Here is a 26,752-nt window from a genome sequence, read left to right as displayed (position 1 = left end):
GTGTGTGTGTGTGTGTGTGTGTGTGTGTGTAATAACGTCTAGCATTCATTTCATGCAGAACTGATGGTGAATTGTTTATAAACAACACCTCTAGCGATAAGAGCAGAGTTAGAAAGCTGCAAGCTTTTATTAGATTTTTTTTTCATCAGAAACACTGCAGATCTGATGCACCATATGCTTCTTGGTGGTGTCAAGTATCGGGACCCAGCAGACGTGTGATATGGGGGACACTCAGGCCAAGACACGATCGATAAAGACTGGGGTGGCCGACAGACAAAGAAAACATTGCATCGACACATTTGAACAAAGCTCAGATTATTACACAAGTTTTTTTTTTTTTTTTCCCCAGACAAACTTATTTAATGTTTAAAGTAGTGAAGCAAACTAATCAATATGCATTTATTCATTTTCCAATTAAGACGCTTTATCTGTCAGCATAATTGCAGTTTCAAAATTTCAACCTTTATTTGCCATCTAGATGAGTGAAGATGAAAATTATTGAGGTTAATTCTGTGAAATTATAATCAGCACGCTGATCTCTCTAGAGCCACTGAAGGCTGGAACCAGTGTGTAAAGAACACAGTGTGGGTTGGTTTTAAGCATGTGTAGGTTGCTGATTTTAAAAATACTCCCAAAGCAGCGGTCGACTCTTTCCCCCTTTCAGCAGAGATAGAGAGAGCATTTCTTTGTCATCCTGACTCTGCCATCTGTGCAGAGGATGCTGCAGAACAGCCCTGAGATGAAACAGCCAATACAGAGACACAGAATGGCGAAGAGAGGGCGGGGCTTCGTGTGAAGGGGAGCGCAGCACAGCGAATGGGAGAGAAGGAGAGGAGAAGAGGTGTCCCTGGCTCAAAATGCCCTTGCCTGAGCACTGAGGGCTTGGAGAGGCTGAAAGGAAGGAGAGGGGAGCTGGGAAAGACACGCTGGCAGGTGCTGAGGACAGGACAAGTGTGTAGGTCAGAAATAAGTAAAAGGAAGCTTATTAGGGGAAGGTGTAGGCAAGAGATAAAATAAATAGAAGAAAAAAGAAACTGGCTATTTTTTGGGAAAAGCTGGACCCCACTTATTTTTTAAAATCCTGGTTCATTTACCTCTGCACGGATTCTCCTCTTCGTCTTCTTCTTCTTCTTCTTCTTCTTGCTCTCCTCTCTGACAGACAGCACCGCCATGGAAACTGGGAGCCCCAGAAAGATTCAGTTCACCGTCCCCCTGCTGGACACCCACCTGGACCCAGAGGCAGCAGAACAAGTAAGGCGGAACGCAACGGAAAATTTAAAAAGGGGAAGAAAAGCTGGCTGTGTGGATCAGTCAGAATCTGGAATGTCTTTGTGGATTCATGTTTGGAAAAGTGAAGGATTTCTACTTTTAAAACAATTTGTTAAAGACTATAAATCATTAGATTTAGACAGTTGAGTGGAATTTAAGCAAAACCGATTGATGCTGAGCTGCTCAGGAGAGTGTGTCCCAAATTCTGTGTAGTCTTTAAATTAAGCACAGTTAAAACATTTAACACTTGATGTATGTCCTGAATGCAGAGCGGTTGTAAGGCCAATGAATTTATGATTGATTTTTCCACCTACCTAGACTTACAGCTTGGCAGATTTGTAGTAGGCACTTAGGATCCCAGCAGTGTTAAAAGTGATGTTGGACTTCAAACATGCATCTCCAGGGGTTCATCGGGTGGATTTTTGATTTCACAGATTGACTGCTCATGGTTCCAGCCTGTGAAACACTGATAGAAATTCTGTTGCATCATAGGTTAAAAATGAAATCACTATCACTGGTGTAAATATTTATTCTTCCAGTCTAGTAGTAACATCTGTGTTTGTTATTAGCAAACTAATCATGTTTGTTTCAAAATATGGGTTGATGCAAGAAATCTGCATTTCATGATATAGGAGGGAATAAGGCTTAGTCAGTGGAAAATCCCAGCGCGTGCAGTTCCTGTGCCTGTGGAGAATACCATGTGAAAATATGTCAGGTTTTCTCCTTTTTATAAATATAAAATGAAGATGACGGCTCATTCATAATGAAAGAGTGCTGAATACAGCCGGCAAAGCTTTAGGAGTCTGCCTACGCCCCATCTGCCTCTCCTCTTTCCTGTATCCTTCTACTTTTTAGTGTTTTCTTCATTCTGACTGAACAACACTGGGGAACCGTGGATGCCTGGAGACTTCTCAATGCTTTTCTCTTTATTTATACATTTTTCCATGTGAAAGGATTTTCAGGAACTGTGTGAGGTTGTGGTCAAGTTCAGCTGAAGGCTGAGACAGAACTATATCTTATATGGTTATACAGCACATCTATATTAAAAAAGTACTTTCCAAAACAAAACTATTACAACCCAGATCCATCAATTATGGCATGTCTGTCAGGTTCTGAGCCAGCAGAGCCCCAGACCATCACACTGTCACTTCTGTGTTTGACAGTTGGCACAATGTTTTTATTTTTTCTGAAATGCTGCATTATTTTTGCAGCAGAAGTAACATGATAAACACCTTCCTAGTGATTCCCCTTCTGTGGAAGCTATTTTAGTCTCTTTTTCTACTGTTGAATTATGATCTTTACCGAGAATACTGAGGCATGCGGTATTTTAGATTTTGTTCTGTGTTCCTTATTGATCTCCTGGATGAGTTCGGGTCATTTTGGTATGCATTACTCATAAGGTTCTCCACTAACCCATGTTTCTCTCCATTTCTGAATTAAATCTCATTGTGGTCTCAATGTCTTAAAATTGCTATCTAGCTCTTTCCAGACTTATAGATGTCATGATTTAGTTTCCAATCTGTCTTTGAACTTATTTATTTTGTGGCATGATGATTTTGGAGGTCTTTAACTAACAGCATGTCAGACAAGTGATTTCTCTACAGGTCTGACAATTTAACTGCAGTTAATTTGTGATTCAACAAGAAATCCGATTATATTTTTTCACATAGATCAGGTCGGTTTCAGGAAAAAACCACCATCCATTTAATTAAGCTGTTTGACAGTTAACATAAAATATCTAATAATTGCTGATTAAATGTACAGTGACACAATGAAACTATGAAAGTGCACATATAAATACAGATATAAATGTCAAATAAAATATTTGCCAAAATATCATGCATTCCAAATAAAAAAATAGATTTAATGCAAAGAGCTGTAGTTCAGTGCATTATAAGCAACGCATTATAGAAGAGACCTTCCTCTACCAATAAGCCGTTCTTCCCTGCAGCCTGGAGGCATTTAAAAGCACCTTCACTACGGAAGAAACACTGTGTCCATCTACATTATTGTCAAAGGTGTTTATGCTCAATATATCAAAGAAAACAGGGAGCGTGATCTAACCAAAGGACTCAAAGACAGAAAAAAACCTGTAGCAAAATCTGACCCTTCTGTTTCACTACGAATAAAACATTTAATTTTGACAATTAAATGTCAACATTTAAAAATATTATATATATATATATATATATATATATATATATATATATATATAACTTGTATCTGTTGCTCTTGGGTTCAGGTGAATGACTGACACCATCTTGGTTCTAAAGCATATTTTTAAGCTTAACTATCAGGAGGTGGAAGTTCAATATATTCTCACTTCTTCTGAGATATTAAGGAATTTAGATTTTTTTTTCCAGCCAGAATTATTGTGAGGTTTTATGTTCAGCAAATCTTCTTGAAAAGGATCAAACATGAAAAGCAAAAAAAAAAAAAAAAGAGAAAAAATTAAATTCCCTTCAAACCTATCAGGAAAAAGCAGAAAAACCTGAGTTAAAAATGCAAAATCTTTATTGTTAATTCTTGTTTTACCTGGTTTACAATAAACTGAGCAAGCAATATTCCAATTTAAAAATAATATTGTAGGTTTAAAAACAAAACAAAAAACAAAAAAAAACAAAACATTAGTCTTTGACTTATGGGCACAACATTCCACATTGACCAGGTGAAAAAATGGTGACCTCCGTGTTTGAAAAATAAAACATTTTTGAAGTAATTTTGAGTTTTGACACATCATAAACCAATTACTATATATTTGGGACAACATGTTAAACTAATCATGGGCACTTTAGTAAGAAGAAGGTGCACAGTTTTCTAACTTCTTGGGGAAACTGCTTGTTTTTTTTATTGTATTGATCTATTGCAAAAATATAAATTTAAAGTGATAGAGAGATAAGGTCCAAGTGGTATGGGGATTTTTGTTATGTACTGTATATAGTATACATTTTATTTCTAGGTGGCAGCTGTTCAATAGAGAGGCTCAAAATAACTTCTGACCTTCTGTTTGCTTCCTTCTACTCAATAGTACACATTTCCTTTTGGCTGTATACAAATAAAATAATCTGTTTTTTCTGACCTGTAATACCCAGAAGAGTTTTAGCTCACAACCTCAATACAAGCATGATGAAACCTTTCATGATGTGCCAGTGGGACTCTTCCTTTTCAGGATGCATTTTCAATTTATTTCAGCATCACTATGAGCATCTCGCTCTCCATGCTGGTTCTCAAGTGCTGTTGTATTTTTATCATAAGTATTACTGTGACCAGAAAGCCCAGGAGGCGGTAAACAAACGGAGAGGAACCTCTGAATGTGAAAAAAAAAAGAATCATGTTTATGAATTTCACACCAAAGGGGTTTCACTCATGCTTCAGTAATCCTTGCACCCTGACACCTCTCAGCATTGTAAACCAGCCACCCTGGAGACCTGGGGTGTCAGTCAGGTCAGCCTCCCTGGGCTCTTGATAGATAGCAGCAAAAAAAAAAAAAAACAGCTCATATTTCATCAATACGCCAACATTGCATAAATACTCACTGTACACCCAAAGGAGCAGATTGGCAAAACCGTATAGAGGCTTAATGATGTCAGTGACTGATGTAACTAATTGAAGATTCTCAGTTTGGGAACTCAGCCTGAAGCAGAGAGAGTGAGTCCTCTACTAATAATAACAAAGACTAACTTAGGACACTTCCATTATACATTTTAACTGATTTGGTGCTGCGTCCTCTGCAATTACTACATTGCAAATATGCAGAAAATCTTCCATCTCAAGCTCTTGGCAGTCATTTTGTGACAACTTAAGTCAGCATCTTACTGTGTGCCATGATACACTTAGAACAACATCGATTCAAAGACGACTCCATAGCATTTTGTGCTCTTTGTACCTTTGCATTTTGTTGAAGGATGGCAACGGGTGTTGGGTTAGGGTGCAGCGTTACCTGGTGATTTATGTTGAAGTATTAATGAAGAAGAAAGGTAGCTGCAATACATGCAGTAATATCGTGAATCTTATGCAAAATTAATATCAGTATTTCAGCCTCTGTGCAGCAGGCATTGCTGTAATTGGAAACAGGGGCATGACTGAACCCTCCTGTAGTCCACTGTGCATTTAAAATTTAAGTCAATATCAACAAAACAAAGCTTACAACTATTTATTCTGCTAGCAAGCAGATTCAGTGTACAAAAGTATTCAAACGTCCTTTTGGTCAAGTCAAAACTCAAGGCAACTGTTTGCTTTGAATTTTATTGATGGGCGTGAGAGTAAAAGGACATTGAATAGATATGAATTCCACACCTGTGAAATTTGTATAAAATATTAAAAAGTTATGTATTATTTTCCTCAAATTTTGCAGTTATCCAATGCTTTGTATTCATAAAATAAAATATCCATGTTTGTGGAAAGGGAGCCCTTTGTAGACTTCAATGTTGAGCACACAAAGATGTAGTGTTTAATGTCAAAACACTACAATTTAATTTTTCAAGTTCTATTTAGACACTTCATGGTCTAAAAGAACAATATACGTCCAATGTGCTTTGACATAGTTCTTTCTCAGACAGCAAACATATCACTATGAATCATGAGGCATTTTAAAGAGAGATTTTATCAGAATGAGTACTCCACCTGTCGTCAATCCTTCATCAATTAGACTCTTAAATGTTTAACACCTGAGGAACTTGTCAACACAGAACAATAGAAAACTGAATCTGATCATCTGCAAGTGTGGAATTTGTATTATGTTATATTAAATATTACATGATCAAAACACTATTCCTGAGCAGAATAGTAAAGGAGAAAGCAAAGAAAATCGAAGCAAAGGGAAATTTGGGGATTTATACATCCAACATTTTTGAGAGTAGTTTGGAAAGGAACAAAGCTTAAACCTTTAAGTAATCCTGACTGTTCATCCTTCAACATTTCAGGTGGATTGATGCATTAGGCTTGGATCTTTTGTCATAACAGCAGCTGAAAAAGGTGGTGCCATTGTAGTCCAGAACAAAGATGCTTATAGATTAGAGATCTTGAGACAACGTGGAAAGAAAGTATTCTACACACTGTTGAGCCATTATCCTACATTGGCTTCTGCAGAAGAGATAAAACGTTTCTTAGAGAAAGCTCCTGAGGATAGTTATGAATACTAAAACAATGAATACAATTTTCTATGGTAACAACATTGTGTAAAGCCTATTTATTACACACGGCCTGGAACCTGGTCGTCTTATAGTTAATTGGTTTCTAATATAACATTGATTTTGAAATCAAGTCCCAGCAGCTTCCTTCTACACTAAAGGCACAGCATATTTTCTGAAACACATTTTGTGCATTGTTTATCTTTCTGAAACGGATCCACTCTGCATTATGCATCTTGTAATTGTATATAGTGACCTATTGGAAAACACTTTTACATTACAGTAGTTATCATCCTTCCAGCCTAAAGCAGAGTCTTCCTTTCAGTCAGCCTCTGAAAGTCAGAAGTATTTATAACACTGATGAAGCTTTTGACATGCAAGCTAAAGATCTTTGCAAAAATATTTAGAGACATTAACTTCCTAATAAATGTTATGAGGAAGTTAAAAGTCTGAACAGGGGTGTAGCATTAGCCCCTAAAACTCCTTCCAGCAAGTAGTTAAACATTGTATTGGCTACTACGTTCTCCCAGCTTTCTAAGGAGATACAATTGTAGACACAACTTCCAGAGGCTTCCCATTTTTGTCAATAAGTGGGCCAAGGATTTGGGAGACTTCTTAGGTAGAGCAGACAACTATAAGCCTTGTGCTCACTTTTTGTCTCAGTTGCTTGGTGGTAATTTGTCTGGTTCTAGCTGAGCTGAGTGTAGTGCAATTATGAAAGGCAATGTGTCCCTACATCCTCATACAGATAAAAGCTTTTCTGTTTCACACAGAATCACTTGTCAGACTAACTATGTTATATAGTTATTGAAATGTCCTTGTGGCCTGATTTGCAGAACTAAAAGAGAACTAAGAACCAGGATTTCAGAACATAAAAGGGATTTATGTTTGAGATATATCATGAAATATCAAGGCAAATAAGTTATGCTGGCTCCTAAAAGAGGAGGCAGCAGAGATAAATCTTTGCTAGAAGCATTTTAGATCCCCTCTTCATGGAGATTAAACCCTAAAAAACTTAATAAGGAATTGGAGTTGAACTGTTTTCTTTAACTTTTGTGATTTCATGTATTTATATATGCTCATGTTTGTATAGAACATTAGATTTTATTTTTGTTCTTTGCCACTCACAGATGTCTGTTCTTTGGGTTGATTGCCTGCTTGCCTCTGATTGGCTAAGATACCCTTTGACCTCTATATAGACACATCGTTTGTCTGAGAACTGTAACAAGCTGACGACAGCATGTGGCTGAATTGGTTTAGGTTTCCTTGCTAAAGTAACTGAAACATGCTATGAAGGTAGATTTAAAGCTACAATATGGCTCAGGACAGCTAGCAAGGTTAGATGAATTCCCTGCTACCCATGTTTTCTGATTTTATGAACAAATTTTGAACTCAAACATGTTTTTGTTGTTGCTTTTATCACAGTTACCAAAGAGGTCAATTGGGGTCTTTCTACACTAAGTATGCATGCTGTGCCTCTGCTTGCTTGAGTTTTCTTGGTAACACCCTTTTCTTCCACTCCAAGTCCATAAACCATTTACTTGCCAGGTTAATAGAGGTCAGAGAGATCTCAAAATGACATTATGTGCATGTAGTGCTTCACTGAGTGATAATTATGAACCATAGAAGTGGCTGAAAAAAGAGAAAAATGAACTGAAATGGCTTCTGTGCATTTAACTGTATAAAATTCCCTGATTATCTCTTTACAAAGTTCTGAAAAAAATCGAAAGTGAAAGCTTATATTTATTCAGTCTAGGATCAGAAGCCTGAATTTAATTAAGCAAACTGTCAGTACTAAACAAACATAAGTCATTACTGAAATTTGCACATGAGCTGCGGTTTCCTGTACAACTAAGTTGATTTTACTGCCTTCATGCTCTGTGAATTTTTCCAAAAATATCAGTACATTTAATTTCTGTTCTGCTTTTAAAGTGTCTAGTGCTAAATATTGTTAGATTTTCAATGTTCATTTTGTGCTAAAATTTAATTGTTACACTTAATACCCAGTAGATAATGGTAGAAGGGAAATGTTTGGCTATCAAATCAAGTACAAGAGTTCCTGTACAGAAAAACGACATGCGGTTCCGGTTGTTGGGTGTCGTCAGGTGTGCATGTGTGTTAGAACATGAGGATTATTATGTGGAAATAGAAAATGCAGGTGATGTATGTTCGCCCTCGTTCAATTTATTCCACACTGACCTTTTCTGAAGTCATCACTAATGCTGAAAAATGTTTTAATTTGAGCTGGACTTTATGTTTTCACCCCACTCTAAATCTGATTAATGAAGTTTTATTAATTAAACAATCTTACTATCAATCTGATATTAATTATTTTGTTTCCCATTGAATGAATATAGTAGGCCTTTGTTATGCAAATCTATTATTTCTAGTGTTTTCTTGGCTTTAACATTTTTCTTTAATCCCAATTTATCCAATCAAGGATTTGAATGGCTTGAATTGAAGTTGTATTTCTTTTTTTATTTCTGTTTTTACATATGTCAGTGACTTGGAGCTTTGACAAGATATAAGCTGTGCTACTTACTACAACATAAAAGACTAAGGAAAACTTTAACATAAGGCTATAAGTTCAGGCTTTCGTTTAACAAAACCAAACGTGAGCGCAAAACTAGCAGACCTGAAAAATAAGCATTGGCCTTATGTCATCTTTTATTGCTTATTTTGCTCATCATATCATCATATATGTAATGGGAAAATCTCTCATTACATTTATTTATCTTTTGAATCAAAATTATTAGTGGTTGTATAGCTTTTTAATTTTCTTGAATGTGATTTTTCCCCCTTTTGTTATTGATGTGGAAACATAATCTTACTAAATCACAACATACAAACATAAGTGCTTTTTAAGAAAAACTATATATAGTTAGAAGTATGCTGTTCCTGGGAGAGTGACTCATGAAGTTAGAAAGCCATTTACTGCATGCAATTCAGCAATGAGACTTTGTACTTTAATGTTCCCTGCAATGACTTTGTCTTTCTGTCTTTACTGAGAACATTCAGAGCATTTGGGTCATCATTAGTCTTCAGTTAATGTGCAGACTTAAAAAGACTTAGAAAGACGGAGAGAAACTGAGAGGGTATTAGAGGAATGCCAAACCCCAGGTAGTGATGTGACCGTTTCTGGAGTAATTCATCTTAATCAAATCAAAGTGAGCCCCCTGTTGGAGAGTCTGAAAGATTCATTATGGAGGAGCTCTTGTCTGAATAATGCCAGGATCACATGTCAAATGACAGAATGAAAGATGAGAAATCGCAATCTTCCTCCTGGACTGATATAATCTCACCACTTTGCACGATTTCTGATCTTCTTTGGTTGCCCCAGTAACAAGCCTTGGGGAAGGTTACTTTCACCTTTTATTTATGCAGCTTATTTTATTATTCAGGAATAATATTTCATCATTAACCAAACCCCTCTGAGGATGGATGAATCAAGCACAAGCTCAAAAGAGCAACTTCCTGTTCAGTCATTTTAAAATAGATTTATACTGAACCTACAAAGTTTACTAAGTTTGATGAACTCCTACAGAGAAGCTGGTAAGATCATTAAAGCCATAAAATGTGAACAGTAGTTTTATGTTAATTAAACTCCCCTGGTTCCAATCAACCAAGACTTAAGGCGATTAAGAAATTGAGCATTCCAAATGAATCAAAGGCTTTGTCTGTAGCTGAACCAAAAACCACATAAAAGCCAGATATTTATTTTATTTCAGTAGTTGTAAATTTAATTTACCTACAAATTTGCTCTGATCTATGTACAGATGGGAATAAAAATAAAAAAGCTAGTGAGTAAATTTCACTGTTTAGCAATGGGAATATTACACATAAAAATTGAGTCTGAGTATAGTCATCACTGTAGTCATCAATAATCTAAGTGATAAATTAATGCAGGGGACTACCATTTATCTGCTCTAGAACATATAGCACTTTTTCCACAGCATTGACCTTGAATCTAATTTGAATGCATCACTTTATAAAACCAAACAGAACCGACTTTTCATCTCTCCAAGGATTCTTTTGGTGTGCTGACTCAGAGATCAGATAAGAAAACAGATTAATTTATTAGTTGTAAATAAATTAATCTGGAGAGTTTTAGTTATCCTATGAAAATAAAAAAAGCATTTTTGATTTATTTCCCAAGATTTGTTCTTCAGGTATTTTTCTCAATTTGAGGACAAAGAAAAATAAAGAGAGTAATTAAGCCACTCTAATGTCTATTTTTGCACATGAAAAATGACAAAGCAGAGCCGTGAACATACTAGTGGAGTCACAACCCTGCCATTTTTGGCTTGACCTATATTTTACAGCTATGGCTTCTCCTGCCCACCAGTTACTTTCAAAGAATGCTGCTGTTCGTTGTTTCGAGAAGTGACAGGCGTTCATTATTAACAGACTGTGGGTTGAAAGGCAGGCATGGTGGCTTGAAGGGCAAGTCCGGTCAGTAAGTGCTGCTGTTTGTGCGGGTGGAGGATCGGGGAGTTTTCTCTGCTGCAGGGTGAGAAGAATAACAATGACTCTGGTTGTAATCAGTGCTACACAGCCATGGTTGTCCTTTAAAGTAGGCCAGTGGGTTGGCTTGTTGGAATGGGAAAAGACTTAAAGCTAAAACTGCTAAAAGTATTGTGTAAATTACACAAGATTTACAATCCACGTGTATAAGTACACTCATCACTGGCATGGAGGCCATAGGACAGATTGACGCTACTTTTAAATCTCAGTAATGAAGTATCATTAATTAAACAATCTAATTATCAATCTGATTTTTTGTTTTGTTTTCTGTTGAATGATTAGTTGCTTAGATATTTAAAAGGACCCGGGGTTAATCCATTCTTTAGCACTGTAATTAATTTCTGTCAGAGAAATAATCATGTAACCCAAGATCATAGAAAAAGAAAAACAAACAAACAGAAGAAGCTATTCAAACTCTAAGAGCTGTAAAACCTTCACAGACATTTTCTTGATCCTGTGTGTAAAGGCTTCTTATCTGTTCTGATTACTTGTTGGTTTGTGTTTTAAACTACAAGCCTATGTTGTTGATTCTTTGTGCAGATTGAGCAGCTATTAATACTTCATCTGTCATGATGTATGAGCGGAGGGTGGACCAAAGTGCAAGACGGATTCTGGATGAATATAAGGAAAAATGTTTATAACAAAGAGTCGAAAAATAAAACAAACTCACAAAAATCATGGAGAACACAGGGAGTCACAGCGGAGCAAAAACACAGGAACCAGGTAAAAAGACAGCAGGGTAAAACAGAGAAATAAGACTTTCCACACATCTTGACTGTGAGCAGCAATGCATAGCAGAGTCACACTGGCTCAAATCGAAGGCTGCAATCATTGAAGTTAATAACTGGCATCTGCCTTAAAATGAGAAGCAAGCAATCTTCTCAAAAATTACATGTAGTTGTGCGCAGGAGCTGCACACCTCTGCCTGGCTGCTATAGAAAAGAAAATACATTATTATCACATATTCAAACCCTTCTTGTTTGGCAAGGTTGTGTTTTAAAGGTGATGAACGCCCCTCATATCTGAATCACATCACTTTGGATGTACTAGAAAGATGGAACTCACTCTGCTTCTTTTGTGCCAAGGGACTTTTTTTTAATCTGTAGTCACATTTGTACCTGGAGTCAAAGCGTGAAGCTCATCAGTTCAGGTCTACGACCTTGTAAAACTCCAATATCTAATATATATAGCACATCTAAGAGAAAAAATATAGAATAATTATTAACTAGTGTTTGAAGAGAGACAGAGTGAAAGGTTTGAGCAGGAAGAAAGATTAATAAAACTGAAAGCAATAACGTCTGGTTACCACTGTTAAGTACATTTATGTATACTTCAGAGTGACTTTACTTGGTTGAAAACATAAGCCTTATTGATTTCTAGTTCAGATGTACATTTTAAAGCATAATTTTAAAGCACCTAATTTTAAGGTTCCTTTTTGGTAATGAAAACTGATCACGTTTTGATGCTGCTTTGTTTTGGATGAGGTTTTGCTAAGTGAAGCAGCCTTCAGGATGAAGACCAACTCGACACCCAGCATTACCCAGCAGCCTTGTCAGCTGCAGTACAATTGTTTACGCTTGTGTAAGTCAAGAGGAGGAGATGTGACAGTGCTAAAATAATTAACGCTATTTAAGCTAAGCTTATTATAGGGCTTTACATTAATTGAGCAAATAAATTAAAAGTAGTCTCCTGTTGCTGGGTTTGTCTGAGGAATAAAAAATAAATTAGATTTTCCTCTCAAGAGCTTTTGAGAGAAAGTACTATTAAGCAGTTCACAGCGGTTTTCGTTTTTATTATTTAACTTTCTAAATATATATTGATGCACATGATGAATCTTGTTCTGAAGAGGCTTTATTTTGTTTCTTCTTGCAATTTTATTTCCATTAAGCCTCTTCTTATTAGTCTCCTATATACTGATATTCCCAACAAGGTATTTCTTTTATGAATGCTCTTTTTTCTTTCGTTTTCCAAAGCACAAAAAAATCTCAACCCTCACATTGCAACTACCCTTTCCGTCTGCAGTGATCAAATAATGCACACTAAAGTCCTGCACCACCTCAGAGCCGTCATCTTTAAACATTATTGCTCAGTTATTTTCCTCTCTAAGTGAATGTTCGCTAGTGAAAATCTTTCTTTAGTCACTGCGTGTTGCTGCTTCTGATCCCAGAAACAAGCAGGAGCTGGATAACTATCTGATCTCAGTGCTGCAGGATGCAGCATTGCCCTGGTCCAAATCAGCCATCTTCAAAGTCTGCAGAATCCCAGTTCTTCTGGACCTCCAGTAGTCTGAAAGCAGCAGGATCCTGGATGCTGGGCTGACCCTATTAACTGCTCATACTGGGAAAGGGCTGCAGTCATGCTGATAAAATCTATTCAAATAACTTGTTAAATACAAAGAACTGCTATTCTTGCCATCGTTTTATTATTGATTGCATGTCAAACTGAACACCTTCTGAAAATGAAGGTCTCAAGAATACTGGCAGAAAATGGAGAAATCTGTGTGAACATTCATACACTTGTCTGATACTAAAACTGTGTTGATAATAATTAAATCAGTTCCTGAACAAAACGTTATCTTTTTCAGATCAGAAGACGCAGACCCACACCTGCAACTCTGGTGGCATCCAGTGATCAGTCCTCACCAGGTAGGAGACTCAACATGTGAAATAACATGCTAAAAAGAAACATGTTTTCTATTTTTAGTTGTGTTTCACACACACACACACACACACACACACAAAACAGTTTGAAATAAAATGCTTGAAATTTCTGTATCCTCAGTCACTATTAAATGCAACTTCATAGACTGAATTCATTACTCCAAAATCTTGCATATTCTTCAAGCTAAAATTTTATACACAAATGAAGGTAAAAGTATTTCTGTTTTTCAGCTCTAGTGCTGTTATTCTGCATCTCATTCCTTGTAACCACCAAATGAATCTTCCTGCTGCATTACAGCAAGAAAAACAGCTACGAGTCATCTCACGGGATCTTGACGATCAAACATAACAGCGAACCTCTGAGGACTTTTCTTGCTGTATGAGTCATCCTCCCTGCTTTCCTCACTGCCTCTGTTGATTTGGGAATATATTTGTGTGTAAAGTGACCCACCGCAGAATTAAGAGATGAACGCAGAGAGAATAATTTTCTCTTGCTGGTATTCTCTGGTCTGAATGAGGAACGAAGCGATGAGTCATGATAAATATTAGGCTATAAGTATGCTCTTGTTCTTTATCTCACAGTTTTATATTTTACCCACAGAAAGTCCAGCATTGCAAACATGATTCTTGATACATATCTTCAGTTCTTTTAAAATTGTTTCCTTGTGTATAAAAATAATACATTTTTCATTTTAAACCATGAGAGTCATTTTAACAAAACCAAAAACCACCTGAAATCAATTAGCTGAATAAGTTATAACAAACTGAGGAAGCTGAGCTGAATATCTGCGGAGAATGATTAACTACATGCAGATGAGGCCGGAACATTTCTGTTTTTTTCATGAATCTCACCCTTGGCAATCTTCTCCTTCTAAGCATCCCTAAAAGTAGGATAAAAAAAAAAAAAGAAATATGTAGTGTTTTTGGTGCTTGACTCAATCCCAGGTTGCAAATATACCACATAACATTTGAATTAGGTTTTAATGTAATCCTATTCCGTGTCGAATAGCTTAGCTTGCATCTGAGTTGCTTTAAATATTTTAGGTTTTCAACTGGAGATGAGCAAAATGCAATCCAGATTACTAAAAAAGGTGTCTCTGTGAACAAGCACTTTGCTTGACTGCAGAACTGAAAGCTTCACATTAGATACCAAACACGGTTTCATTACCCAGCCTCGATGTGCAGCAGCCATAGTTTCTATGCCTCACCTGATGGGATGTCACTCTGGGACTTGATATATTGTCGCCATTAGTGGGTTTGATGATTAACAAGCAGCAACAAGTCGAAATGGGATCAGCAAATAAACAGCGAAACAAATATAATGCAACTGAAGGTAGGCGTGAACAAATTATCTCAGATGAAAATTCTATTGTTTCTGTAGACATTGATCATTGTTCACAGCTTTGAATGTTATTTAAACTTGTTTAGGTAAAAACCCTCACAGTTGTTATTAAATCCTTCTCATATTCATCTTGAGGGGATCAGTAATCATTCCTAATTGCCACAAGCAGCTCAAGGAGTTGCACTGTCGTTGAAGTGCAGCTATGTGGCTTGTTTCTTGCTTAGCGCTCATTAAACCTCCCACAAATGTCAGAGCGAAATTAAAAACTGAACTAATGAGATGGACTAAGTCAAGCAGATGCAAAGACACACTGAATCAGACGCAGACACACAATATCACAGCTGTCGTGATCAGCTTCGTGTGCTTTTGTGTGTGAGAGTAAAAGCTTGTGGGAGGGGGATGGGGCCGAACAGACATGATGATCAGAAAGAAGAGCTGCACTAGTGCAGTAATGGTGTGCCCCACATCAGATAAATCCCTGCATTATTAAATGTGCTGCATATTGCTCTTCTCTGTGCACTGTGATCCCCCAAAAGCACGGCAGAGGAGCAGAGACAACCAAGATACATGAAGATAATGAAGAAGGTCATTAAGAGACTGAGGGTCACCTCAGTTTTCTTCAAGGCTGACCCTACAAACTGGAGGATTTCTTGCGTTCACTGATTCTTGAAGTAACTTGATCAAATAAGCGTGGAAGAGGTGCTGACGCTGAAGATTTATTAGTGAAATTTAATTACTTCTATTGTTCATGCAGGCGAGACTGAATTAAAAATATGCACAGCCATCGTTCCTCCTAATTTAGAAAGTGTTGAATATTATTAGCTATCTTCTTATTAAGAAATTTTATCAACATTGGAGTTGCCTGTCATGTTGCATTGCTTTGTATGCAATTTGTAAAGACTAAGCACTTTCCGTTGTGCCAGAGAAAAATTCTCAATTGTTTAAAACGTAAGATCTTCCTCAGACTTTGCAAAACAAAATTGATTACATTGTTTACTGGATTTTGCAGCATTTTTAGAAAAATAAAGTACATTTATTAATGCATTTATTACTCCCCCGGACCACAGATCAGTAAATAAGGGATTCAGTTTCCTTCCCAGGACATTTTACATTGTGTTAGAATTAGACTGGAAATAAACTCCAAACTTTCAATTGTCAGTCAAATTTTCTTTGCCACAGATACACACCTGCCTAAATTGCAAATGTTATTTCTGTGACCTAAGGGATGTCAAATGATAAACTTAGCTAGACTGTCTCTTTTTTACTAGTTAGGTGAGGACTGAATCACAAGACAAAGAAAAAGTATGAGAATTTGACTTGTCTGCAGTTTTAAAATCTTTTGACAGTAGTTTGTGTCTTTCCAATCAAAATTAAAAATATTAACACATATATCTGTACAGTACATATATGCTTATTATTCACTTATTAAAATTAATGAGAGAGAACACTTAGATATTAGATTTAGAGTCCTGTTTATGATTTGTTGGAATAGATACAACAAATAAAATGTCTTGTGCATTTTAGTTCACAACCTTCCCACGGTTTTCTTCTAGTTTTGGCTGATTTGTATATGAAAGGAGGGAAGCAGACATGAGATAATCATGTTTCTGTTTTCTTCATAACCTCATTGCTATCATTAATTCTGTTGTGAGCTTGTATCTGTTTCAGAAGTACATTTGGTGCTTCTTTTGTTGAAAGACAAAGAGAAAAAGCAAAGGAGGCTTGATGCAGCTTCACCATGAAAAGAAAGGAGCCACTTCTGTTTAAATGTGCAAAAATAGACAAAACAGGCTCTTCCTTTCATACTCTGAAGGAGACGCAGGATTACACATGAGACATTTATTTTTATTTAGTTTTCAAATACATCAATAATTGACTGCAGCATGAATGTTCAATCATTTGTCAGTGCAATTGGTTGTCAGTATTTTCTCAATTTTTTCTGAAAGTTGCTTATATTTTAAACTCATTAGAGATGAGGACAACTGGCTGCGAGTCAGAGGAGTGTCTCTGTTTTCATCTTGCTTTGTTTCAGTCGGCCAGCTGGGAGTTGCAGTGATAGACTCATCACTACTGGAAAAACTTTTTTACTGGCTTTTTTCCCTCGTTCTGCAGCACAGATGGGCCGCACACAGAGATGAAACAATCTGATAGTCAACCATTACTGCCAAACTTTATTTTTCTTGACCCAAATTGTTCTCTCTTTTTTTTTTTTTGTTATAAATCAACTATAACTATAACTTCTTGTTGCTTTCAGGATTTCATTTAATCTACTGTGATTTTAGCAATTGAACTATGAACACTTTGTTCCAGTGTAAATCCATCTGCATCTGATTATAATTTCTTAATTGCCCAGCTCCCACTATGTTGTCTATTTCCATGTTTTGATGATGAAGGCAGCTCATCTTCATCCACAATAATGGTCTCATTTGGCTCTCAGCAGGTGTCTGATTAATTGAAATACTTGAAAACAACTGAAAAAAGGGAACTGGATTTGCATTTTTCCAAAATCTGAGATTCAAATGAGATTTCAAGCAAGCTTGACCCATTTTACACTTAATAAACCAGTTGTCTAAGAACCTAAAACAAGAGCGAACTCATTATTATACAAAATGTACATAATTTTAAATGAAAGAGTAAATGTAGCTTTTTTGTCCTTATGTTCCTTGGTTGTTGTTTAAAGAGCCATATTCATGTCGCTTTTTCATAGCTTTATTCAAAAGTATGAATTAAACTGAGAGAAAATTAAACTTTTCCAAAAAATTTAAAACACAACTGAATTGAGTGTATTTTTGTAAAGAAAGAAATATGCAATTATAATTAAAATAACACTTAATAGCATTTCTGAAAGTCTTTATTCACTTCTGGATTAGAGTTTGGTGTATAAAGAAAATCAAAGGAATGAGGGAATTAAAATAAAAGCACTATCTTTTGAACAGAGCATACTTTTAAGTAGGGATATTATATGCAAGTTGGTACGCAAGCACACACACACACACACACACACACACACACACACACACACACACACACACACACACACACACACACACACACACACACACAGAGACGAACATCATTTGCAGTGCCAAGGGATGCGTAGGTTGCCAAGCAACTAGGTGGTGTCCTAGAAAAAAAGTTTCAAGGCTGTAAAACATAGATTTTGATGTAAGTTAAAGATGCTCACTGTTGATCAGAGATTTCACTGTACCAGAGTCAGCTGTTTCATTTAACACGTTTAACTTCCTCAGCTCTAAGGCTATCATGTTCTACATAATACATCTCCCTATCTTCTCTTTACTCAGAAATGCTTCTGCGAGTTTTACAGCTTATATGCTAGTGAACATTTCTTTAGACATTCAGAAAAACTGTTAACAGCTAAAACAGCTCTGGATCAGCTCAAATAAATTCACTTAAAAGGGACAAAACTGAACTGAGTCTGAGTGCCAGGTGGCTCAGCTGGTAGATTGGGGTCCTTGATGTGGTTGTCCTGTGTCCGAGTCCCAGTTTTGGGCAATTAGCTGGAAGTCTTTTCTCTCTCCCTCCTTCCTCTTCCTCCCATTTCATGGTCATTTACTGCTAAATAAGGGCCACTAGAAATTAAAATATCCTGCAAAAACACCAGACAGTTAGTGACGCAGATGTTCTCTGCGTCACTAACATTGTTTTGGTTAAAAAGTGAAATACAAAAAATTAGAAAAAAAAAAAAAAAAATCAAAAAGTACAAAGTATATTTAAAAAGTCAAACTACAGCATGATCAACGTCATAGAAAATGAACTTGTTGTCTTTTCTGACTACATAGGAAGTAAGTTTACACAACTCGTAGGTTGAGTTAGGGTTTGTCTTTGAAGGTGGATGTAATTGATGTGTAGTGGCGTCGCAAGGATCAGTGCTGGGTAAAAATCAGGCCCTTGTATCAGATAATGTGTGATGTGGGCAGAGGTCATCTTCTCTGCTCTGCTCTCTTTGGATGCACAGCAGAACTTCATCTACGAACACAAAATCTAAAACAGATTTTTTGTTGCAGTTATGTGTTTTCTATTTCTGTATCCAGAACTAAAGTGATTGTTTGCTTTGTGACAGAAATAGATGAAGATCGGCTTCCAAACCAGTTGTATAAGGTAATTCAATCAAGCTCTCTAAAACACAGATTCACTGAAATGTGATTATTAAAAATAAAATTTAAAAAAATCCCTCTACTGTTGTTTTCATTAAATTGAGTTTCAGCTCAAATCCATCTTTGTGCTTTCTGCTTAGCTGATATGTAATGTTGATATTTTGCAGGCTGCTCTGTTGAATTCTCCCCGACAACGAAGAAAAGGACAAAAGGGGACACCAACAATGAAAGGTGCACTGTTTTATCAACCTTATTATCTCTTTCGCATGTGTGATGGTGACAATTTGTTAAAAACAGCACTTTGTTTTTAGCTCCCATTGTAGAGCAGCTTCTTTTCCAGAGCAGTAAAGATACAAAATGTTATATCTGTAAAACACCAATCCCTTTTAAGTTTTCACATTTAATTTTATTTCTAGAAATGCTAACCTGTTGCTAAGGCAACAAGGTATTTGATAAAGTGACTTGCATAAAGTTTTGAGAAAGAGAAATAGAAAATGCATTCAGAGTAACCTGAGAAGTTTTATTGGCCTCAGCTTTTACTTTAATGTTCCACAGCCAAGAATCTCTTTTCGCCTGTAACATAAAGGTTTGTTTTGTTGATGTAGATCACATTTAAATAGTAAAGCAAAGATGAAAGGATGGAAATGATATTTGGTTGAGTTCAAGGAAGCTTTTGAGTAAGTAGGACACACCTTAATATCCTTTGTTATGGTGAAATAAACTTTATATTTGGAGATTAAAGAGGAAGAAGGGGTTTCTGTGTAAAACTGTGGAAGGAGAAGTTTTTTTTTCAAAGCTGTAAGATCGAAATGGAAAAAATATATTCAGTTCTGCTAAACAGTAAACTTTTCTTTGCTTTTCCTTTTTTTTTCACTGCAATGTTCCCTTATGATGTAATGCAAAGCACCTTTAATTATCTTGTTGATGAAATGTGCTGTGAAAATAAACTTGCCTTTCCTAATCCAGATGTGCTTAGAGAGACAGACTCTCTAAACACACAGACTTTAAATGAATTCAGATAGACTTTAAATAAATTCCTCTCCCAGAATTAGATTTTTGTTTTGACTATACATTATGAATGACTTTAGTTTAATGAAAACACCAAGTAATATGGCCAAAAAGAAGGAGTCATTGTTGCATCCCATTTCCACTTTGTAGGTTTAAACGACTTCCAGGCACTGTTGTCTGCACAGTATAATCTGCATAGCGCTGGCTAGTTAATGAGGGAAGTTCTTTCCATCTTTCCATCTTTGGGTCCAATTTCTAACTTTCTCTGTCAGTGTGGTTCTTCCTTCGCCAAGGACTCATTATCCGATTTTTAGACTGGGTCTTCCCTCTAGTCTCTATGTTTTTGACTTATAAAGTTGGCCTACATGAGAAAAATTTTATTAGTTTTTGGAACTTTTATGCAATGCTAACAGTGGAGAAAACACACGCCAAGGAAAATGAGCAAGTCAATTTGTTTTTCCAGCACATCTATAAGGCAGGAAGCAGCATATGTAGTCAAAGTGACAGCATTTTTCGTTAAATTGAAGAATAAACATTTGGAGACATATTTTTGAATGTTTATTATGTCGTTTTATTTAACAATCTGTTAGAGGTAACCTCTGATCGTCAGAATATTTAGGTGATAATTATTGTGCTTTATTTTTTAACATGTTAAATAAGTGTTAAGTTGTTTTTCCCTTCTTAATAGTACAGGTGGTTAATTTAACAGAAAAAAAAATAAGCTGCTAAACTTCTTTATCTGGATTTCTTCATCCTCCAACAAACTCTTCATCCTTAACCTTGTTTACCCTGTTTGGTCGCCATCAGCCGTTATTTTCGCGCGTTAATGTCTTTCTTGACGTCCCTCTTCACAGAGCTGCAGTTTCTTGTAGAACATCACCTGTACAGGCAGCAGCAGGGAGCTGGAGATGAATGCTCCTCAGAGAGCTGCTTGTCTGACCGGCCCAGTCCCGACTCTGTTCCCACTGGCGAGGAGCTCCCACATGATGACGAGGCCACTGCAGAGGCCTTTGAAAAGCTGCGCTGCCAAATGGAAGGTAAGTTAGAAACCAAAAAAAAAAAAAAGTGATTTTATTATTTGCTTGCCAAGAGTGCTTTAGCATAAGTTGGTTATGTATGTAGTTCTTAAAAATCTACTTTAAACAGTCATACTTCAACTGAACACTAAAGTGTTAAGTCGGTATTTACTTATTGACACTGATTCTTCTCTTCAAGCTATAACATAGCAAATGTTTTTGTTAAACCCACTACATGCAAAGACATCCATCTTTGCAGATGCTGTCTGTCTGAGCTAAACTATTTTACTTTCTCTGACAAAAATAGCCTTGCCTGGGGCAACTAATTCAATGTAATGGCAGGTAGAGCTAACAGCACACACTAACCACACTTGTAATTGCCCTCGACTAATGCATTCTGAGTGTACCGGGCTTATTTCCCTGAAGCAGTAGCACTGTGTAGTGGTTTAAATTTTAAATCAGCCCACAGTGTGACGTACAACATGGAAAGCCCCCTTTCAAGATTACAAGATGATTGTCCTGTATTTGAAAGTTTCACCAGTGGAGGCTTAATGAAGCCCTCAGTCTGGATGAAAGAAGCAAAGCGGAAGTCGGGGAAAGCAAATCAATGACCATTAACACCAGTTCTGTCGAGTATGGATTCACTCAAAGATCAGTGGTTTAAATTTGTTATGAGGGGTAAATAACCTTCAACTGTAAATGTCAGGTGGCATTGACTGATGAAAGGTGGAGCAGCTCTGTTCATCACTTGAAAACTACTGCTGCAGGATGTTGTTTCATCTTTAGCACGTTGAGTTTTGTGTCTGGCTGTAGTTTCTCTCCGGTTAACATTTATCTGCCTCCCTGCTCCCTGCAGAGTTCTCCAGGGAGAGCCTATTAGATGCCGGCGGTGAACTTGAGTGCCCCCTCTCCGAGGAGAAAAACGATTGTTCCAGTGTGGCCACCGTAGCAGATCCCTCGTCCCAGAAAGAAAATGCACTAACAGGTAAACAAAGATCAACCTTGCTAAGGCGCAAATCTTTTCCTCCCACGTCTGTTTCTGTTTCACGAAGGGACACTTTCACTGTCCATTTGCCAAGTACACAGGGTTTATTTATGCAGGGTAAACAAGATTTGGTCAGTGTCAATAATCATGGCTTGTCAATAAACAACTGTGAAGTGGCCTTGACTTCATGTGTGAAATATCTAGGAAGACAGTCACTCAGCTGCTGGAGGCATGGAGCTGAATATCAAGGTTGAATACAGATGCTAATATCTAAAGTGTTAAAACCAAAAATAAATCTAAAGAAAATGTGTCCGTGCCCCTGGTAAAAATCTTTAAAATAATATGCCAGCTAATATGTTATTAGTTACTTTACAGGATCCTAAGCAGGGCTTAAAAACTCTGCTGATTGAAATAATTGTTACCTTATGCAGCAGATGGTTTAAGAAACTAATCTAGAAAACTATCCCTGGAAAAAGACAAAGGTTTTGTATGGTACTTGACTGGATGCAGGATTTGCAAATCAACATGCATCAATAGGCCCTTTAAACAGTAAAATCTGCAAACATCTTCTGTTAGGATCTGTGTAGTTTCTGTCTGTCTATTCCTGTTTTCCCCTGAGTCTGTCTCGATTGATCCCAGCTGTGTGTCGTTCCTGTGATTACCCTCCCAGTGTATTTAGTCCCACCTGTTGTCAGTGTTTCTTTGTCGGATCGTCGTCGTGTCTCACGTCTGTGTCTGTTCCTGTGCTGCCAGTGATTTTCTGTTGTCCCTCCTGGTTCATCATTAAATTATCTCTTATCATGACTACCTGGGATTCCCGGCGTCTCTCTCACCACCACCAACAACCACACACCATGACATCTTCATGAAATAGCAACGAAATAACGCTTCTGTAAACCAGAAAATAAGCAAATGCTAACTTCAGTTATTTTATTTTATTTTTTAAATACATTCATATTTTAGTTTTTCCACACATTTAAATTCCCTGGGAAAATTGGACCTTTGACTTATAATCCCATAAACAGCTTCTAAAGGAGATGTCAGAAACTGAAAATATGCAAAAAGGGAAGAAATTTTTTTTTCATGAAACATTAATGTGTGGTCTTAAATAAGTAAAATTTATTTACGTAGCACCTTATACAGTCGAAGATCACTAAGTAATAACCTCACAAAGAGAGTAAAACAATTAAAAAAGAATTAAACATTGACAAAAGACAAATAGCGTATTTAAAAAACACTAACAATGAAAAGCACATGTTGTAATTTTTAAAAGACATTAAGGAAAAGCATACTGGAATAAGAATGTTTTTAGCCGCCTTTTGAATAAGGCAGAACCCTGAAGGGCAACGTAAAAACAAAACAAGCTTGTTCACTTGTTATTAAAAAAAGTACAAAAAAAACAAAAAAAAAAAACATTACTGCATTTAAAGGGCATACAAGACCTGTGGTTTTAAAATGAGTTAATATTGAGCATGAATATTCTTCAGTGGGAAAATATTATCAACGAGACTCTTTACTGTATCCGAAATATATCTGATGGAATTGACAAAGAATGCAATAACTACATATACAAAAAAATTAAATGAGGTAAGATACACTCTCAAAAGAATGACAATATATGTTACCAAATATTTATTCACTTTTCATGAAATTCCTCTGAAGAATATTGAATCGAAAGCGTGCTTCTGTTTCTCAACTCTTAGTATTTATCGCTTGTCTGTATTTTCAGACACAAAGGCAGGAGCATCCAGTGCAAACCAGCCATCAGGGAAGAAGACGAACAAAGTCAGCCTCGAGACAAAGAAATAGACGTCTGTGCAGCCAAATGTTGTCCAGTCTGCCCAACGCAGTGACAAAAGATTGTCCATGCAGATTGAGGAACATCAGGGCATCGCTATACCTCTGCAGCCAGGCTTTAGTTACCACCTCAAAAATAAGACAAAATCTTTCTTTAGCTATTTGTGAAAAATTAAACCACATTTTCAACAGTTTTTACTGTACTGCTCTGAAGCTAGCCAATTGTGTGTATAAATCTGAGATTCATGCCTCAGTAACACATTCATAACCATGCTTCATACATGATATTCCCTCTTATTGACCAAAACAAACAAGAAAAGCATAACACTTTTTTTTTTTTTTTTACAGTTGTTTTATTTTGTGTTATGAGTTTCCTATTTCACGTTGGATTGATAAAATGGATCAGCACATCATAAACAAATGGAGCTAATGGAGTTTAAATTGTAATTAGAAATGCGGTCCCTAACTGAGTGAGCAGTACATATGTGATGAGTGAAATTCATATTAGAACGTATATTTACATAACATGCATCACCTTAAACATATGAGCTTTGAATCTTGAAATGAATAACTTGCTGAGCTATGATAACTGGTTAATTATTAATGAGTTCAAAAAGTGGCCAAAAATAAATAAAGTGACTTTTAAAAATTCCTTTTCCCCCAATTTTTACAGTTATGTAATCACTTTTTTTTTTTTTTTACCAAACATGCACCTATAAAAAAGTATCATCACAAAGTCAGTGTTTTTTTTCCCCCCCAACATTGTTTCAAGCATTTTTTACTCATTACTCCAATGATTGTTGTGCATGAATAATAATACTTCTGAAAGAAAAAATTACAACTTAGTTGAATTGATGAAAAAACTTCCTGTGACCAGTATTAGCACCGTGCTGCTAATTTTTTCCAGCAGCTACTCAAGTTTGATTAGACTTTATTTTTTTCATAATTAGCGTGTAGTTGCTTTAGCCTAGAGAAGCTGGCATATTTTAAGATGAAAAAAGCATTTCTAACATTTCACTAAACGTTGCCACCACCTCACAGCATAACATACTAAAAATGTTTACTTACAGTACTGTCTCGAAATCCTGATCAGGATTTTTTTTACCCTGATATCAACCAACTTAAGCGTATAGGCTGATAATTAGATACAGTTCAATAGATGTAAATGTTTGTAAACTTCATAAACTAACACAACACAATCAGTTTGACAATTACGAATCACAAATTTTTCCTCTTCTTATGATTCTTACCTTTTGTAATTTTGTCCAAACTGCAGTTTTAGCTGGACGGTCTGAAACGCTGCTCTAATATGTAGGTTCACAAAACACTTCACTTCACACAGCTTCACAGCTTAACCATTTCTTCTGAAGATGAATCAGTTTTTAATAAACTTAATGTTTACAGTTTTGCTCCCTGCTTAAGTGCTGTTCATTCCGTTTTGATTACTTATTGATTCGTCGTTTAATGAGGTTCTAGTCATTTCTGTGCACTACAAAAAAAGTTGTTATACTACTCCAGAGAGTCACTACTTTGTTTTACTTGTCCTACAATTTAATGTCAAGTGTTTAAGCTGTGGCTGTCCCCTAAACTGACAGCTGTCTGTCCTGATTCGACAAATCAAGAGTAGCAGGCCTCCTGACACACACAGTGACCCACTGCAGCCTCTTTCTCTCCGTACGAACATCTTGGTAGATTCTCAAGGGAAAAACTAAATTTGAACAACAAAATAAAGTGCATAAATTATAATGTTTTCCAAGTTGTAGTGATTTATTAAAAATCGGCCATGCAAAACACATCTAGTTGGTGTGGAATTAAATCAACATCACGAGGAGAGTTTTGGCAATTTCGTCCCAAAATCAAGATGGACACTTCTCTCAAACGATTTATTTCAAATTGAACTCTTGAGCTTGTGCATGTGCTTTGTGTGTCTGTGGTGACTCTGTGAAGGGCTGGAAACTTGCTCAGAGTTTATCTCAGTCCTGCCTAGTGACTGCTGTAATAAGCTCCAGCACACTCTTTAGCAGACAACAGTCAAGTGTGGAAAATTAATCATTTGAGTTGGACCCATGAGCATTCTACTTTTCAAAAAGTGTGACTTTTTAATGAGTACATTATTTCACTGCATAGACAGAGTTATATGTTGCTCCTCCATACGGAAAGCAGTTGAACCACCAGGTTGTAAATGTGTGGCTGATGAGTGGAGCTCATTACATTGGGATAAATTTGCAGATTAATTTACATATTTTGGATTAGCAAGGGGAAACTCATCTCCACTGAGTAAACTGCACCATCATTCTTAACATATGATTGCTTATTGGGAACCTGAACCGAGGCCATAATAAACATCTCAATGCATGGCACTGAATGTAAAGTGATGATATTTTTAGGTCTGAATTTGAGGCATTTACTATACATTGCTGTATTTTATACAACAATCTAAATATTTAAATATGGACACGCATTGTAATTGCTGCATTCTCTGTAAAATATTCTTCTAGTTTTGTATGTGCTGAAGAAATTATGAAGCGATCACCACTTTTCGAATTGTTCTCATCACATTCTGAGGTATTTGTTTCACTGCAGTGACATTATCATGTAGATTATGTGACAATCCCTCCATAACCTTCCCGTCATATTTACCATGTCTGAAAGAAACAGAACCTCTTTAGTTAACACTTGCAGCACTGGCAATTTTCTCAACAGCAAAGACTGTAAAACATTCCTGTAAAAGCTTTTATTTCCCCTCCCCCTGTATTTATGAACCCTGTAATGTCTGTGTTTTGAATGGTAACAGTGTAGTTTAAATTAATTATATTTGGAAGTTTTTGTTTCTGTTTTAATTGAATGGATAGCTGATTTGCGTGTGTAATCTACATTTGTTTGATACAATAAAATGTTTAAGTTGGT

General features: G+C 36.4%; 1 protein-coding gene across 1 annotated transcript; it reads left to right on the top strand.

Annotated features, from left to right (window-relative positions):
- Positions 1-728: 728 nt before the first annotated feature.
- Positions 729-26,752, top strand: LOC106947068 (protein phosphatase 1 regulatory subunit 1A-like). Its single transcript, XM_015031856.1, has 7 exons — positions 729-1,251; positions 13,507-13,567; positions 19,006-19,043; positions 19,207-19,270; positions 20,902-21,084; positions 21,920-22,048; positions 23,778-26,752. Exons 1-7 carry the CDS (start codon positions 1,171-1,173, stop codon positions 23,855-23,857), a joined length of 636 nt encoding a protein of 211 aa, XP_014887342.1. The 5' UTR covers positions 729-1,170; the 3' UTR covers positions 23,858-26,752.

This window comes from Poecilia latipinna, unplaced genomic scaffold (assembly GCF_001443285.1).
Source record: "Poecilia latipinna isolate Pla-1442-1.1 unplaced genomic scaffold, P_latipinna-1.0 Scaffold221, whole genome shotgun sequence".
In the NCBI taxonomy this organism is placed as follows: Eukaryota; Metazoa; Chordata; class Actinopteri; order Cyprinodontiformes; family Poeciliidae; genus Poecilia; species Poecilia latipinna.
The sequence above is the reverse complement of the archived record's forward strand: the minus strand, read 5'-3'. Positions and strand labels throughout refer to the sequence as shown.

What these genes read in the sequence shown, in the direction of transcription:
- LOC106947068 (XM_015031856.1), top strand. Translation starts at nt 1,171, where the DNA reads ATGGAAACTGGGAGCCCCAGAAAGATTCAGTTCACCGTCCCCCTGCTG. An exon ending in ACCCAGAGGCAGCAGAACAA is followed by an intron (nt 1,252 to 13,506) that starts GTAAGGCGGAAC and finishes TATCTTTTTCAG; the next exon opens with ATCAGAAGACGCAGACCCAC. An exon ending in TTCCAAACCAGTTGTATAAG is followed by an intron (nt 19,044 to 19,206) that starts GTAATTCAATCA and finishes GATATTTTGCAG; the next exon opens with GCTGCTCTGTTGAATTCTCC.